Genomic DNA, 16,203 nt, shown 5'->3' with positions numbered 1-16,203 from the left:
GAATGTGGGGAAACAATCCACCTAGATGTGAATGTTTTTTTTTATCTTCTATTTGTTAACTATTAACTGTCGCACACCTGTCTTTTTATCATCAATATACTTTGTTATTGCTATTTGATAATAAATTCCTTTTTTATTTCCGTGTTCTTACTGTACAATTAGGCACATACTCTGAAGTACATGTCCATTAAACTATCATTCAGTCCTAGAGGCCCATTTAAGGCAAATCAGTGTTGAGACTGCTCATCATGGGAGCAGTCCTTCCAAACCTTGGTCCTTACTTGCTCAATTCTTTTTAGTTGGGAAATTTGAGATGCACACCACTTTAATCTCACTGACTAAGCTACGCTCCTGCCTGCACATGCTTGATCTAAAACAATAGCTACAAATCAGTTTGCCCATATATATTTTTGATTACATTTGCACAGGGTGATTTTGCTTGTCCGAGGTACATTTCTACTTTTCATGCCCTTATGCCACCTTTCAGAGTTTGCCTTGTCATGGTATTCTCTGGTTTTTGTGCGCCATCTTAGATGTACCGATTTCTCTTCCTGCCACCTATATTATGGGCAAATGGTTCAGTCATTCACTGAGTTGTATGACAGCATGCCTTTTCAAAGTGTATGCTGCCTTTTAGCCTGTGTAGGGTAACACAACATGTGTGCTGCACCTTCTCTTTATTTATTTTCATTGATTCGGTCCAAGTTTCCCGTATTCGAAAGACAGTTAAATTTCGCCAAAAAACCTAAGCATATATACACCTTGGTGGGTAAGATACACAAAGTGTGTGCCCTTTTGAAGGTGCCCAAGTTGGCGAGCCATTGTTACACGTCAGTAACTGTTTATTTCTTTGTAAAAAAAAAACATTCGGAGCAAATTAAGTTTTATTACATTTTTTGTCCCTACTGCTTTTTTTCACAACAGTCGAGCTAAATGCCAGATTTGGGATCTTTCCGAAGCCTTCATAAAATATGCCCTGCCTAAGTGGATATATTCTCTCAAATTCTGATAAATGATAGTAATAAGTATACTAAACAAATCTGTATACATGTTAAGTCTGAGTGAACCTAGTAGAATTCCACATGCCTCAGTTAAGGTACACAGTCCTCATTGATTTAAACAACTGATCCGCCTCAGCTGTTAATGGTAAAAGTTTTTGTCCACCACTCTATCTTCAGTGATGTTTGTAGATCCTCCAAGTTGACAAATATAATTTCTTTGTTCATTTTTTTCATGAACAGCAAATGAAGCGACATCCTTGTCGACAGTGCGAGAAATCTTTTAGTTCATCACACAGCCTCTGCCGTCACAACAGGATCAAGCACAAAGGGATTCGAAAAGTCTATAAGCATGTGTAAGTTTTTATTTTTTACATAGATTTGTATTTGCCAACTTAACGTTAGCACCATGTAAATATAAGTGCCTCATGTTACATTACCAGCAAAAATGTATAATTGAAAATAAAGTTGCAGTTATTAGTACTCTCTGTTCAGCATAAACCTCTAACCAACATCTCCTGCCATACAGATGAATATCTTAGGAAATTACTTCAAACTATCCATGACTTCAAACTATCCATGTTCTACTTGTTTAATCAAGGATTAAACAGTTTGCTTATTGAGAGCCATCTCTGTAACTTACAAAAACTTGAAGACCTGTTAATGCATAAAGATCACCAATAGATCCCAAACTGTGTAGGTAGAAATGTCTTGATTTAGTTTGTGGAGTGGGTCCCAATGTTGGCGTTCATATTTGTCTGGGGCTGCATGCATGTCTGTGTGCCTGTTATGTCTTCACTAGTTGTGTTCGAGTGACTGTCTTCCTGTTTTAGTGTCTCCCTGAAATACTGTCCTTGCCCCATGACCACGAATCCATGTATATGTTTTCTGTCACAGTGTATGTCTTTCCATGTCCAAATGCCTGTATCCTCCTTCCTGATATTCTTCTCCTGGTCTTACCGTGTGTAGTGCCCCAGTGACCACCACATAACGTAAAAATGTTCTGCTAGGCAAGTGGAGATGTACAAAAACAAATGGCAATAACGCACTTTGTCTATAGATGCAAAGCACATAGAAACACCATAACATTAATCTAGCATACTATGAAATCATATGTTTTCTCTAGGCTCGGACAGTAGTTGATTGCCTGGAGAGCAGTTAGGGTCTCATTATGACCTTTGGGGAATGCCAGGTGATACATTTGCAAGGAAAAACTGTTACCTGGCATATTTGTTTTACCTCGAATGATTTTACTTCTCCCATTGTGTATTTCCCATGTCTGAATGAAATGGCAAGGAGACTTTTGTTTTGTAGCTTTTTTGTGTATCTTTGTTCCAGGGGAGTACCTTCATGGTCTTGTGTATTAACTCCATTGATGTGAATTAGAGTATAGTATGAATGTGAAATCTCCTCCAGTTTCTGGAGGAAGTACTAATTCTACAGTGGAATCGACCAGCAGGGTTTAGTCGACCATGCTATCCTTGTGGAAGAAAAAACTTCCATTGGTGCATTCTCATCCTAAATCAATAGTTGCTGCAAAAATTGAGGACATTATGTTACTACCAAGCTCTGTGGCAGGTTTCAAGTCTTCTACTTCATTGTCTAAAAACTATCATACAGTCATGAAGGGCAGGCTGTTGGGCTGCTCGATGTTTGTGAAAATCTCAACATTTTTTAAAGGTGATACCTGTGATCGTTCATCCTCTTTACATGCCTATCACGTTTGGACTGCTCTTTTGCTACAAATGCGATACTTTTTTCAGAAGAATATTTCTAATGATGCAGTGTGTCCCACCTTTATGTTTTTTTAAGTGAATGTCCCGATGCAAATGGCACCTTAGTCGAGGAGTCCGTGTTGGACAAGAATATCGATGTTCTGCACGATGATAAAGAACCCGATGCTAAAGAAGTGATGGCAGAAGATACACCCACAGAAGAAGTTGTAGAGAAAGAAGACGACACTCAGGTACACTTTTTCCAAATATTACCCATGTGCCTTCAGTGTTACATATATATTGTAGTTGATACTATTACTGTTGTTGCTATCATAAAAGCTTAAATGATTTCTGGATTTTGTGCCAATACTGTTCAAATTATGCTAATAATGTTTTTGTATTAATTCTCTACTGTTAGAAAAACACTCCCACACTGGAAGGGTGGTGGTGTTCTCCCAGACATACACTGTGGTAGCTTGGCTCGAGTGGTCAGGGATCAGGCACCGTGCTAAGCATACGTCATACCCACACAATAACCATGCGTGCATCCGTTCCAAAAACGACACTACACCTTAAAAAATTATACTGAAAATATATCTCTTTATCTTCTTTTCTCTTAGTTGCTGATTAAATAAATAATAATACAATCACAGTACACAAGGCTTTTCCTGTGGAAGGGTAAGTCAAATAAATAATACTTCAACGATTCAATAAATAAGGTAGTTCATAAATAATCAAGGCATAAATATCAGTGCATTACATAAAAGGCAATTAAATATTATGAGGCAATAAATACTGTGCGACAATAAATACTGTGCGACAATAAATACTGTGCGACAATAAATACTGTGAAACAATAAATACTGTGAGGCAATAAATACTGTGAGGCCATAAATAGGATGAATACAATAAATACAGTGCTCTCAATAAATAATAAAAGCCAACAGTGACACTTGAAAATCAGTTCACATTCCTGAGGTACTATGGGATGATTTGGCCCAATCCCAGCTTGTAGAGTTTTGGATGACCTGAGGGGGGTACTACCTGGCTTGGACAAGGCTGAGGCCTAAACTGAGGTAGATCAAGGGGGAATCTAGAGATCTGGCTCTCCCACACTACACAACCCCTCTGTATTAGTCTCAGCTCACCCCTGGCACTATCAAGCTGGTTCTAGCACCTCCCTAGCCTCTAGGATGGTCTCTTAGGCGCCCTCTATTCCACTTACTGCCCTTTTTATGAAGTTCCGACGCCGCTGGAGTCGTGTCGACGCCGTGAGGCGGTTCCGGTTCGATGTCGGCGGCCTCGGCTCAATGACAGTTCTTGTCGACGCCGGGAGGCGGTTCCAGTTCGATGTCGGCGGCCTCGGTTCGATGACGTCGGGCGGTCTTGGCTCGATGTCGACTTCGGGCGGCTCCGGTTCGATGACGTCGGGCAGCCTTGGCTCGATGTCGACTTCCGGCGGCTCCGGAGTGCGATCTCCACTCCCGACCTCCGGTGCTCCTTTCCTCAGGTTCCGGCGACTCCGGAGTGCGACCTCCACTCCCGACCTCCGGCACGATTCTCTTCAGGTTCCGGCGACTCCGGAGTGCGATCTCCACTCCCGACCTCTGGCACGCTTCACCTCGGTCTCCGGCGACTCCGGAGGGCGGACTTCACTCCCCCGTCGACGCCGCACACTCGACCTCAGGTGACTTCCTCCTCGACCTCTGGTGTCTCCACGACCTCCGTCGGCGCCCTCTCTCGACCTCTGGCGGCTCCGGGTACGACGTCTGCTTTCCAGTCAGCACCGCTTCTCCACTTCGGGCTCCAGGTCTCCAGGCTTCTCGACGTCGGACTTCAGGAAGTTACCAGTAACCAGGTCAGGAACTTGCTGTTCTTCACTTTTAAGGCCTGTTCCGGCTGTCCAGGTCCTTAAGATGGTTTTTCTTGCTTTCTCCCACACAGGGCTCCAGGCTGGGCTCAGTCAGCAGGGACTAGTATCAAGGGTGGGTTTCTGGACCCCACTCCAGGCACAAGTTTCCACCCCTGCTGCCTCACTCCTTCCTCCTTCAGTTCTGTGCTCCTCTCTCTTCACCAGTCAGGTGCCAACTGCCAACTCCAACTGCCAACCTGGAGATGCCTTCCCAACATTCTAAACCTGCCTCACACTGTCACAGGGTTCTGGAATGTTCTGGAAGGTGCTGGTAGGTTCCAGTGATGTCACAGGTGACAATGGGTGGCCACCATTTTGTGTTTCAGGCCCTCAGACAGAAGTTCCAGGGGTAGATAAAATGGCTCCCTGAATCTGCATCAATACTAAAAAGTCTGGTGGTTCCCAAAAAGGAAAAAATACTAACAGGGTTTGAGGCAAAAGTGGGACAAAATAAATAATGATGAGGAGGGACCACCCAAAGGGCTGACAGGTCTAACACGCGTCCCCCCCAGCTGAAAGTGGGGAGAGCTACCCAACCCCTTGGGAGTTCTCATCACTAAGGCGGAAATACCTTGAGAGACCGTCTGCATTGGCGTGGTCCACTCCAGGCCGATGTTCCACCTGAAAGTCCATTCCCTGTAGGGAGATAGACCACCTCAACAACTTGGGATTCTCCCCCTTCATCTGCATCAGCCAACGAAGGGGTCTGTGGTCGGTCTGAACTAGGAAGTGCGAGCCAAACAGGTATGGCCGCAACTTCTTCAGAGCCCATACCACTGCAAAGGCTTCTCGCTCTATTGCACTCCACTTCTGTTCCCTGGGAAGTAGTCTCCGGGATAGGAAGACCACGGGTTGATCCAGACCCTCTTCATTGAGTTGCGATAACACTGCCCCAATGCCATGTTCCGATGCATCTGTCTGGACAATGAACTTCTTGGAAAAGTCTGGGGCCCTTAAGACTGGGGCCTCGCACATGGCTTGCTTCAGCTTCACGAAGGCCTGCTGACAAGCCTCCGTCCAGACTACCCGTCGAGGTTGCTTCTTGGACGTAAGCTCCGTGAGGGGGGCCACGATGGTACCGTATCCCTTCACGAAGCGGCGGTAGTATCCGGTGAGGCCCAAAAATGCTCGGACCTCAGTCTGAGTCTTGGGGGGTTCCCAGGCCATGATGGCCTCGATCTTCGCCTGGAGGGGTTGCACCGCTCCCCTACCCACCAAGTGTCCAAGGTACACTACCGACCCCTGCCCGATCTGGCACTTGCTGGCCTTGATCGTTAAACCAGCTTGTCTCAGGGCCTGGAGAACAGCTTGCAGGTGACGCAAGTGATCCTCCCAGCTGTTACTGAAGACGGCTATGTCATCCAGATAAGCAGCAGAGAAACTCTCCATTCCAGTGAGGATCTGGTTCACCAGACGCTGAAACGTGGCAGGTGCGTTCTTGAGCAACAAAATGGATGGTAGAGGCACTCCGTAAGATATAGTTCGTATTAGAAACAATATTTTACTCGTTTAACTGTCCTTTTAAATAGCGTGCTGTGGAGTAGATTCCAACAGTCATGGAATCCAAACAATTCAAACCTCCAATACTAGGACCAGTGGGGCCCTGGTCTCCACGCACAGTTGCGTTCAGGTAAATACCTTGACAAAATTCTCAAACTGTATTCTACTTATGCAGACTCGATCCGAAATTGTAGTGAATGAAAAAATATGTCGAATCAATATATCAATGATTGTAGTAAGAATTTGTTTAATCCACCAATGCGACCTATAGTAACGGGTTGTGGAACCATCTTTGAGCCCTTGGGGCATTATATTGATTACTTTTTACAACCGTTGGTTCAGGAATGGCACTCGTATGTCAAAGATACGACAGATGGATTAAGCGTTTGGACACTTTAATGGAGAAAGGCATTAATGACAAAATAGACTATGCTTGTTACTTATGATGTATTCATGTTACAGTTTTTTGTATCAGGGTAGTACTGCATTTTCACGTACATATCAATGTGATTAACCATTTTTTCTTGGGTTTAATTACCCTGACCAGTGACCTCACCATTGTATGTTTTGATTTCCCCAGGTATATATTGTATTTTGCACTATCTTTCAACTATTCCCTCTTCGGGTACATTTTGCTCTCTTTTAAGATGGCGGCATCTTCCACCTTGTTTTTAGCTTTACGCGAGTATCTCTTCCTTCTAGATTCGGGTTCATGCGTACAGTCACCTCGTTTATGTCTGATACACGAGTGAGCATCCTTCTTGATCAGAGCCTGTGCTTTTTTCAGTCACCTTGTTTATGTTCAGAATGGTATTTACTCTCGCGAGAGTTTCACCCATTTGGTTATGGGTTCACGTTTTTTAGTCACCTCAACGTTTTTTAGTCACCTTATCTATGTTCACCATGTTTTGATATAAGCGCATGCTCCCACCGTGCCGCTATTAGACTCACCTGTTGGTTTTTGAATCAGCAGTCGGATAGGTTTCCTCTACATTTATTCGACGACGCTTTACTTTGTTGGTAAGATTTTTCACTTGATTTGTTACCTGATCGTTCTCGTCAGTCTTTTTCATTTATAATGTTCAGAGACGATATTTCATTGTGTTCTGTTTTCAGATTGAACTCTTCGTCTTGAAGAGCGTTTCTTTTCCGTCGAGTTACAAGGTAACAGTCTCATTGAGCCCTTCATTTCTTTCAGTTTCATTCACTTTTCACACAACTTTATTCATTCATGGTGATGGTCATTTCGGGTCATTATCCGGTCACACAACTTATTAACTCAGTCGTGTTTAAGCTTGGAGTGTTGTTATTAAATGTGGAACTTGATCATGTATTTGCAAACTGACGTTTAACCATCATTGTGACGTTCATTCTGAAAATATGTAATGTTGATTTATTTTTTAGATACTTAGCCCCCGACGAAGAGCCGGTTGGCTCGAAATGCATTGGGCATTTAAAAAAGTGGATTTTTTTGAAAGATTGGAATTTGGATTTGTATGAAGAAATGAATGATGATCCAATTAACTAATATTTTCGCAATGAATAAATTGCTACAATCATTGATATTTTTTCATTCACTACAATTTCGGATCGAGTCTGCATAAGTAGAATACAGTTTTTGAGAATTTTGTCAAGGTATTTACCTGAACGCAACTGTGCGTGGAGACCAGGGCCCCACTGGTCCTAGTATTGGAGGTGCGTTCTTGAGCCCAAAGGGCATCACACAGAACTGGTAGTGGCCATTGGGCGTGGAGAAGGCTGACCTTTCCCTAGCTCCATCAGTCAAAGAGATCTGCCAGTACCCAGAAGTAAGGTCAAAGGTACTTAGATATTGGGCAGCTCCCAGCCGGTCAATCAATTCATCCGCCCTTGGGATCGGATGAGCATCAGTCTTGGTTACTGAGTTCAGTCCCCGGTAGTCCACACAGAACCTCAGTTCCGGTTGGGCACCCAGTGGTGCGGCTTTTGGTACTAGCACCACCGGACTGGACCAGGGGCTGCTGGAAGGTTCGATCACTCCTAGCTCCAGCATCTTAATGACTTCACTGTGAATGCTGGCCTTCACCTTGTCTGACATCCGGTAGATCTTGGACTTCACAGGTGGGCTGTCCCCTGTGTCCACATCATGGACGCACAGGTGAGTCCTACCCGGAACAAGGGAGAACAACGAAGAGTACTGTCCCAGGACCTGGCGGCAGTCCTCCTGCTGTTCAGGAGTTAGAGATGGGGAGAGAATCACTCCCTCCACCGACCCATCCTTCTCTTGAGACGCAAACAAATCGGGGAGAGGCTCGCTTTCCACGTCCTCTGCTCCGTCAGTCACCATCATCAAAATGACTTCGGGCCTCTCGTGGTGGGGTTTGAGGCGGTTGGCATGCAGCACCCGTAGGGGCTGACGAGGGGTCTTAAGATCCACCAAGTAGGTAGCCTTACCCTTCTTCTCCAATACCTCAAAGGGTCTTGACCAGCGATCCTGGAGGGCGCTAAGCTCTCCTGGTTCGATCACCCACACCTTCTGGCCAGGCTCCAATTCCACCGGGTGAGTGTTGTGGTCATACCACGCCTTCATTACTGCTTGGCTGGCCTCCAAGTTGTCAGAAGCTTGCTTCCACAACTTAGCCATTTGGCTTCGGAAGGCCAGCATGTAGCTCACCACGTCCTGGGGAAGCTTTCTGGGAGTTCTTTCCCATCCGTCTCTCACCAGGCTGAGAGGTCCACGCACAGGGTGCCCATACAAAAGCTCGAAGGGGCTGAAGCCCACTCCCTTCTGTGGCACTTCCCTGTAAGAAAACAATAGGCAGGGTAGGAGGACGTCCCATTTCCTCCGCAGGCTTTCAGGCAGACTTCTGATCATGCCTTTCAAGGTTTTATTGAACCTTTCCACCAGACCATTGGTCTGGGGATGGTAAGGAGTGGTGAACCGGTAGGTCACTCCACACTCCTTCCACATGGCCCGCATGTATGCTGACATGAAGTTGGTCCCCCTGTCGGACACAACTTCCTTGGGAAAACCCACTCTGGTAAAGATTCCCATTAGGGCCCTAGCCACAACAGGTGCTGTAATGGTCCTTAGAGGTATAGCCTCTGGGTACCGTGTGGCATGATCCACCAAAACCAGGATAAACCTGTGACCAGCTGTAGTAGGCGGATCTAATGGACCCACAATGTCGATGCCCACCCTTTCAAAGGGGGTGCTAACGACAGGAAGTGGTTCCAGGGGAGCTTTCAGTTTCACCCCTGTTTTCCCACTGGCTTGGCAAGACACACATGTCCGGCAGTAGGTGTCGGACGACACTTTCATCTGAGGCCAATAAAAGTGTGGGACCAGACGGGCGAAGGTCTTGTCTTGCCCTAGGTTTCCTGCCAATGGGATCTCGTGAGCCAATTCCAGTAGGAAGGCTCGGTAACGTTGAGGGACTACTAAGGCTCGTGACGATCCATGTAGGGGTGCCTTAGGTTCACTGTAGAGGAGGCCATCCTCCCAGTAAACACTGTAGTTCCCTTCAACGTTCCCTGCTGCCTGGGCTTCGGCCTGTCGCCTCAGTCCCTCAAGGGTAGGGCACTCCCTCTGGCCCTGGCAGAATTCCTCCCTGGTCGGGCCTCCCTCCACGTGCCACTCGGCCGGGATGGGTAGGTCCTCCAGTTTGGTAACATCCCCCACTGCGGACTCCTGGTCCACCACCTCCGGTGGCCTATCCGTCACACGGGGCGCGGATGCCGAGGCAGGCTCCTCCCTTCCTCGGTTCTTCCCTTGATCGGCAGCTGGCTGGGCCTTTGTTCCAGGCTCCAGCCTGAACGAACTCCCTCTCCGGGTAGTCGCGGACCCTGTGCTCACACAGGCCCAGACAGGTGTACCCAGCATCTCAGTGTGAGTCCGGTATTCCACCTCTTTCCAAGCATTGTGCTCCATGTCATTCCCCAGCAGACAATCGACTGGCACGGCAGGGCTTACGGCAACTCGAAGTGAACCTGCAACCCCTTCCCATTCAAAGGGAACCTCGGCCACCGGATAGTGGCCCATTCTGCCGTCAGTCATCGCGGCAGGGTGGAGTACATCGGGAATCACCTGCTCTGGAGACACCAGTTGGCTACGCACCATAGTCATACTGGCTCCTGTGTCTCTCAGAGCCTCCCCCCTTTGGCTGTTGATGGTGACCCACTGCCCATACTTTATAGTATTCGCGGGCACCTGGATCTTAGGAACCATCTCCCGTTCTCCCAGGGACACTAAAGTGACACCCACCCACTCCCTTCCCTTAATTAAAGGCATCTCCTCCCCGAGCACTACACTAGCTACTCCGGGGGCCTTTCCTCCAATGGGAGGGGGTGGTCGTTTTGGGCACTTCGCATCTCCCTTATAGTGTCCAACGCCACCGCACTCGAAGCAATGGACAACCCTTGGCTGCTGACTCTGGCCAGGATTAGGGTTTCTGGGTGGGTTAGCCCTAGGGGTGAATCCTGTTCCCTTACCTTGGAAATTATTTTGGGGGCCTTTGGAGAACTCCTTTTTCTTTTCCCCTCCCTCTTTCTTCTGGGGGGCGCCCTGTCCGGCCTTTTGAGTATCCCCTCCAGTCCCCCTTGTGGACACCCGGGTACTAGCCCAAATGTCCGCCTCCTCAGCAAGCTTCCGGGGATTGGTCAGCTTGCTATCCACCAGGTGTTGACGCAGTTCAGGGAAACATTTTTCGAGCAGGTGTTCCTTCAATACTAAATCAAACAACCCCTCGTAGTTCCTCACTTCACTGCCCTGAATCCAACCCTCTAATGCCTTCTTTGCATAATCCAGGAAGTCCACCCAATTCTGTGTGCCCAGTTTGTGGCTACCCCGGAACTTCTGTCTGTATTTCTCGGGTGTTAGTCCAAACTTTCGTATAAGCGCCACTTTCATGGTGGGGTAGTGGGTCTGCTCCTCCTGCTCTAGGGCCAATAATGCATCCCTACCAGCTGGAGGCATGTACCTGTACAATCCCCCTCCCCAGTACTTCTCTGGAACCCCATGGGCCCTTAATGAGACCTCATAGGCCGCTAGCCACTTGGCAATATCGTCGCCCACACCATAGCTAGCCACTATGTCTTTCGGCAAATAGGGTTTGGGTTCCCTGGTGAACTCTCTTTCTTCGCTGCCACCATTAGGAATAGGGTGTGCCCCGACTCGTAGGATCTGGAGATCTATCTCCCTTAACCTCAACTCATGAGCCATCCTCTGTTCCTCCTTCTCTTTCTCCAGCCTTGCTAAGTCCCATGTGAGCTGTCTTTTCTCCCTCCGGTCTGTTAACTCCACTTCAGACAAGCCACCGCTAGAGGCACTGCTGCCCTTCCTGGAAAGTGTCCTGGGCCCCGCTAACAGGTTCCCCACCTCAGGTTGGTACAAACCAGCTCCCTCACTGTCGGGCTCTCTATCCCTGTCCTCCTCCTCAGCCTTGCTTTCTTGTCGTGCCTCCCCCCCAGCCCTCAAGCTGGTTTGGAGTGCACCCTTCTTTGCTCCTGGGGGACAATACACCCCCTCCCGCTGACAAAACTCCCTGAGTTGGGCCACAGTGTACGTTTCTAAATTCTCCAATACAAACTCCATCTTGCCCACTCAGGTCAGAGGACAGTTATTTGCAGAAGCTATGCAGGGGGGTACCTTTTATAATACCTCCTCCCACCACCAGAGTAAATTTGGAAAAAACAAAAACTCACAATTAGGAAGTCCGCTTGGAGAAAACTCCCGGTGTAGGCCTATGGACTACCCACAGTTATTGTCGAGTATACGTAGGCACAGCTCTATCCCACCACTGAACACCAATTATGTTAGAAAAACACTCCCACACTGGAAGGGTGGTGGTGTTCTCCCAGACATACACTGTGGTAGCTTGGCTCGAGTGGTCAGGGATCAGGCACCGTGCTAAGCATACGTCATACCCACACAATAACCATGCGTGCATCCGTTCCAAAAACGACACTACACCTTAAAAAATTATACTGAAAATATATCTCTTTATCTTCTTTTCTCTTAGTTGCTGATTAAATAAATAATAATACAATCACAGTACACAAGGCTTTTCCTGTGGAAGGGTAAGTCAAATAAATAATACTTCAACGATTCAATAAATAAGGTAGTTCATAAATAATCAAGGCATAAATATCAGTGCATTACATAAAAGGCAATTAAATATTATGAGGCAATAAATACTGTGCGACAATAAATACTGTGCGACAATAAATACTGTGAAACAATAAATACTGTGAGGCAATAAATACTGTGAGGCCATAAATAGGATGAATACAATAAATACAGTGCTCTCAATAAATAATAAAAGCCAACAGTGACACTTGAAAATCAGTTCACATTCCTGAGGTACTATGGGATGATTTGGCCCAATCCCAGCTTGTAGAGTTTTGGATGACCTGAGGGGGGTACTACCTGGCTTGGACAAGGCTGAGGCCTAAACTGAGGTAGATCAAGGGGGAATCTAGAGATCTGGCTCTCCCACACTACACAACCCCTCTGTATTAGTCTCAGCTCACCCCTGGCACTATCAAGCTGGTTCCAGCACCTCCCTAGCCTCTAGGATGGTCTCTTAGGGCTTCACAGGGCCTTAGGCGCCCTCTATTCCACTTACTGCCCTTTTTATGAAGTTCCGACGCCGCTGGAGTCGTGTCGACGCCGTGAGGCGGTTCCGGTTCGATGTCGGCGGCCTCGGCTCAATGACAGTTCTTGTCGACGCCGGGAGGCGGTTCCAGTTCGATGTCGGCGGCCTCGGTTTGATGACGTCGGGCGGTCTTGGCTCGATGTCGACTTCGGGCGGCTCCGGTTCGATGTCGACTTCCGGCGGCTCCGGAGTGCGATCTCCACTCCCGACCTCCGGTGCTCCTTTCCTCAGGTTCCGGCGACTCCGGAGTGCGACCTCCACTCCCGACCTCCGGCACGATTCTCTTCAGGTTCCGGCGACTCCGGAGTGCGATCTCCACTCCCGACCTCCGGCACGCTTCACCTCGGTCTCCGGCGACTCCGGAGGGCGGACTTCATTCCCCCGTTGACGCCGCACACTCGACCTCAGGTGACTTCCTCCTCGACCTCTGGTGTCTCCACGACCTCCGTCGGCGCCCTCTCTCGACCTCTGGCGGCTCCGGGTACGACGTCTGCTTTCCAGTCAGCGCCGCTTCTCCACTTCGGGCTCCAGGTCTCCAGGCTTCTCGACGTCGGACTTCAGGAAGTTACCAGTAACCAGGTCAGGAACTTGCTGTTCTTTACTTTTAAGGCCTGTTCCGGCTGTCCAGGTCCTTAAGATGGTTTTTCTTGCTTTCTCCCACACAGGGCTCCAGGCTGGGCTCAGTCAGCAGGGACTAGTATCAAGGGTGGGTTTCTGGACCCCACTCCAGGCACAAGTTTCCACCCCTGCTGCCTCACTCCTTCCTCCTTCAGTTCTGTGCTCCTCTCTCTTCACCAGTCAGGTGCCAGCTGCCAACTCCAACTGCCAACCTGGAGATGCCTTCCCAACATTCTAAACCTGCCTCACACTGTCACAGGGTTCTGGAATGTTCTGGAAGGTGCTGGTCGGTTCCAGTGATGTCACAGGTGACAATGGGTGGCCACCATTTTGTGTTTCAGGCCCTCAGACAGAAGTTCCAGGGGTAGATAAAATGGCTCCCTGAATCTGCATCAATACTAAAAAGTCTGGTGGTTCCCAAAAAGGAAAAAATACTAACAGGGTTTGAGGCAAAAGTGGGACAAAATAAATAATGATGAGGAGGGACCACCCAAAGGGCTGACAGGTCTAACATCTACCTAGTGAAGAAGATTGTTATATTGATAGCAATATTGTTTCTCAAGAGGCTCAGTATGGTACATTTACTAAGCAATTGCGTTTTCGTACTTAATTGTGCAGATTGAATTTGTACAAAGAGTAATGCTTGTAAGTGTAAGAACACTCTGAGCCGCTTTGTGGATACCTGGTGGTAACGCTGGGAGTGAATGCCTGGTTTTTGATCTCGTAAACTAAGCCTTTTTAAAAACTTTTAAAACTATTTTTAGCCTGTGATACTGTGTTTTTAAAGCTTTTTATACTATAAGCTTTTATCCATTGTTGTGGGGCTGCTCACCTGGGGACTCGTGTGCCTTTGCTCCTTCCTCCTCCTTCCCACCCCGGTCCAACGCGGTAACTATTACCTTTGTGCGGAGGGCGGAGAAGGTCAGGGCAAGGCACTTCCGGGTCACTCAGGCAGTGGGGAGGCTAAATGCGCATGCTCCGGCGCCCGCGCGCAGCGGGCGCGCCGCTGGCGCGCCTAAGGCAAGCCCGTCTGCGGCCGTACGGGGTCCGGGGCCAGTCCCCCTGGTAGTTTCAGTAGGGTATGTAAACCCAAAAGGACACTGTTCCCGTGGCCAGGCGCAAAAGTCACCCATGCCCAAAAAGTAGAGAAAGAGAAGAGAGTGAAGGGAAATCCTAGGTGAAGGACCCACTCATCTAATGGAAGACCACTCTTTGTCCTCTAATGCCCTCACACACCCCAAAGGGTGTCATGCTTCATCATCGGGCAGTGCTCCTCGTAGGGCCGGCGCTGCAATTCCCTACGGGCCCCCGAAGGGTCACTTTGTCGGAGATCTTTTGAGGATTGCCGGATGATGCATGCGGGTGTGTGGGGAGTGGGTCCTCTGTGGAGGATAGAAACAGTGCGTGCAATTGTGTGAAAAGTTAATAAAGGGTCATCATGCAGCCAATGTAAAACAGATGTACCCTTAGCAGAGTCTAACTGCTAAATAAAATGTTCCCCTGAAGGCATGCTATGCCCAGGTGTCGTTGGTCATAGGTCGACATGTTTCGCTCCTCTATCGCCATAAGGGTCGTTTGCGCTTCTTCAGGACCAGAACTACAATGTAAGTGCACGTGAAACACAAAAAGTAAAATGCCCTCCATGCAGATCAGGGCGGTAACCTGTATACCCTCACTGTGGTTACAGCTTAATGATGAGAGCCGCTCCTGATCAGCACCTCAAATGAGGTCTCTCGCCTTTTGGGAGGAACCGAGTTTATTGAAATTATAAACTCGAAATAGCGGGGGAGTGAGGACAGCCGCCCACACGCACTCTTGCTTTCCAGGGCTGCCGTCCGCCACCGAGTAATGCCTCCTTATCCGCCGTGCAGTGCGATACAATAGTCACAGCCTCCGTGCTCTTCGCCGTAAATCTGCTGATACCTGCACTCATTCTATGTATGTTGACAGCCTAACTAGAGCCTGTAGTCACTGTCCTTTTAAATTCACCACCTCGTCCGAGGGTAAGATGGACCCACCCTCCCTTACTTACGGCCTCCTCAATTGCCGCTCTCTCAAGAAACACAGACTAGAGATTCATGACCTCCTGACTGACAATCAGGTCGATATTATGTTTCTCACCGAAACCTGGCTGGACGACGACGCTTCTCCTGAACTCCTCAAAGCTCTGCCAGTCGGGTATTCTATTAACCATATTGATAGGAACTCTGGTAGGGGTGGCGGCGTGGCCATTATTTTTAAACATGATATTCAATGCACACTTGAGCCTATTTCCATTACTGACTGTGAGGCCGGTCTATTTACTATCACGACGGATAGCAGGTGTATCATTAAAGGTCTCCTGGCATACAGGCCCCCGGGGTATTCATCCCGGTTTGTCTCAAGTCTGATTGAATACCTCACCCTACCCGCTCTCCGTTATAGTAAGCTTATTGTGCTAGGCGATCTCAATCTACACCTGGAGGATGCCGGTTGTACAATGGCACAAACTTTGCGCCAGGACCTAGCGTCACTTCAACTCCAACTCAGTGTCACGGGCCCTACTCATCAGAAGGGTCACTTGCTTGACCCTATCTTTACCAATTGGGAGGAGGTGGTAGTCAGCACTCCCCTCCCTATGATCTGGACGGACCACTTTTTAGTCCCTTTCATGCTTCGGACCCCCACTCCGAAGGTGAAAGAACACTTATTGGAGGGTATAACATGTCGGAAGTGGGCTGGCTTTTCCCCAGTCAAGTTCAAGAGTGCCCTCCTAAGAGGGGGCACGCCCGAGGCTAAGGACGCTGATAGTGCTTGTCTTGAACTGGACGGGAGGATAAAAGAAG

At 48.2% G+C, this 16,203-nt stretch overlaps 1 protein-coding gene across 2 annotated transcripts in view; it reads left to right on the top strand.

Annotated features, from left to right (window-relative positions):
• Positions 1 to 16,203, top strand: part of ZNF532 (zinc finger protein 532) — a 368,986-nt gene that overhangs the window by 308,901 nt on the left and 43,882 nt on the right. Inside the window, exons 8-10 of one of the 2 annotated variants that reach the window (XM_085630440.1) lie at positions 1,242 to 1,354; positions 2,811 to 2,964; positions 3,334 to 3,377. In XM_085630440.1, coding sequence (XP_085486566.1) covers positions 1,242 to 1,354; positions 2,811 to 2,964; positions 3,334 to 3,348 — 282 coding nt within the window. In that variant the 3' untranslated portion in view covers positions 3,349 to 3,377. Of the gene's footprint in view, positions 1 to 1,241; positions 1,355 to 2,810; positions 2,965 to 3,333; positions 3,378 to 16,203 lie in introns of those variants that run through there. The other variant, XM_085630431.1, reaches the window with a different exon arrangement.

The sequence above is a fragment of the Triturus cristatus genome, chromosome 2_1 (assembly GCF_964204655.1).
Source record: "Triturus cristatus chromosome 2_1, aTriCri1.1, whole genome shotgun sequence".
In the NCBI taxonomy this organism is placed as follows: domain Eukaryota; kingdom Metazoa; phylum Chordata; class Amphibia; order Caudata; family Salamandridae; genus Triturus; species Triturus cristatus.
This window is presented reverse-complemented; position numbering and strand designations above follow the sequence as displayed.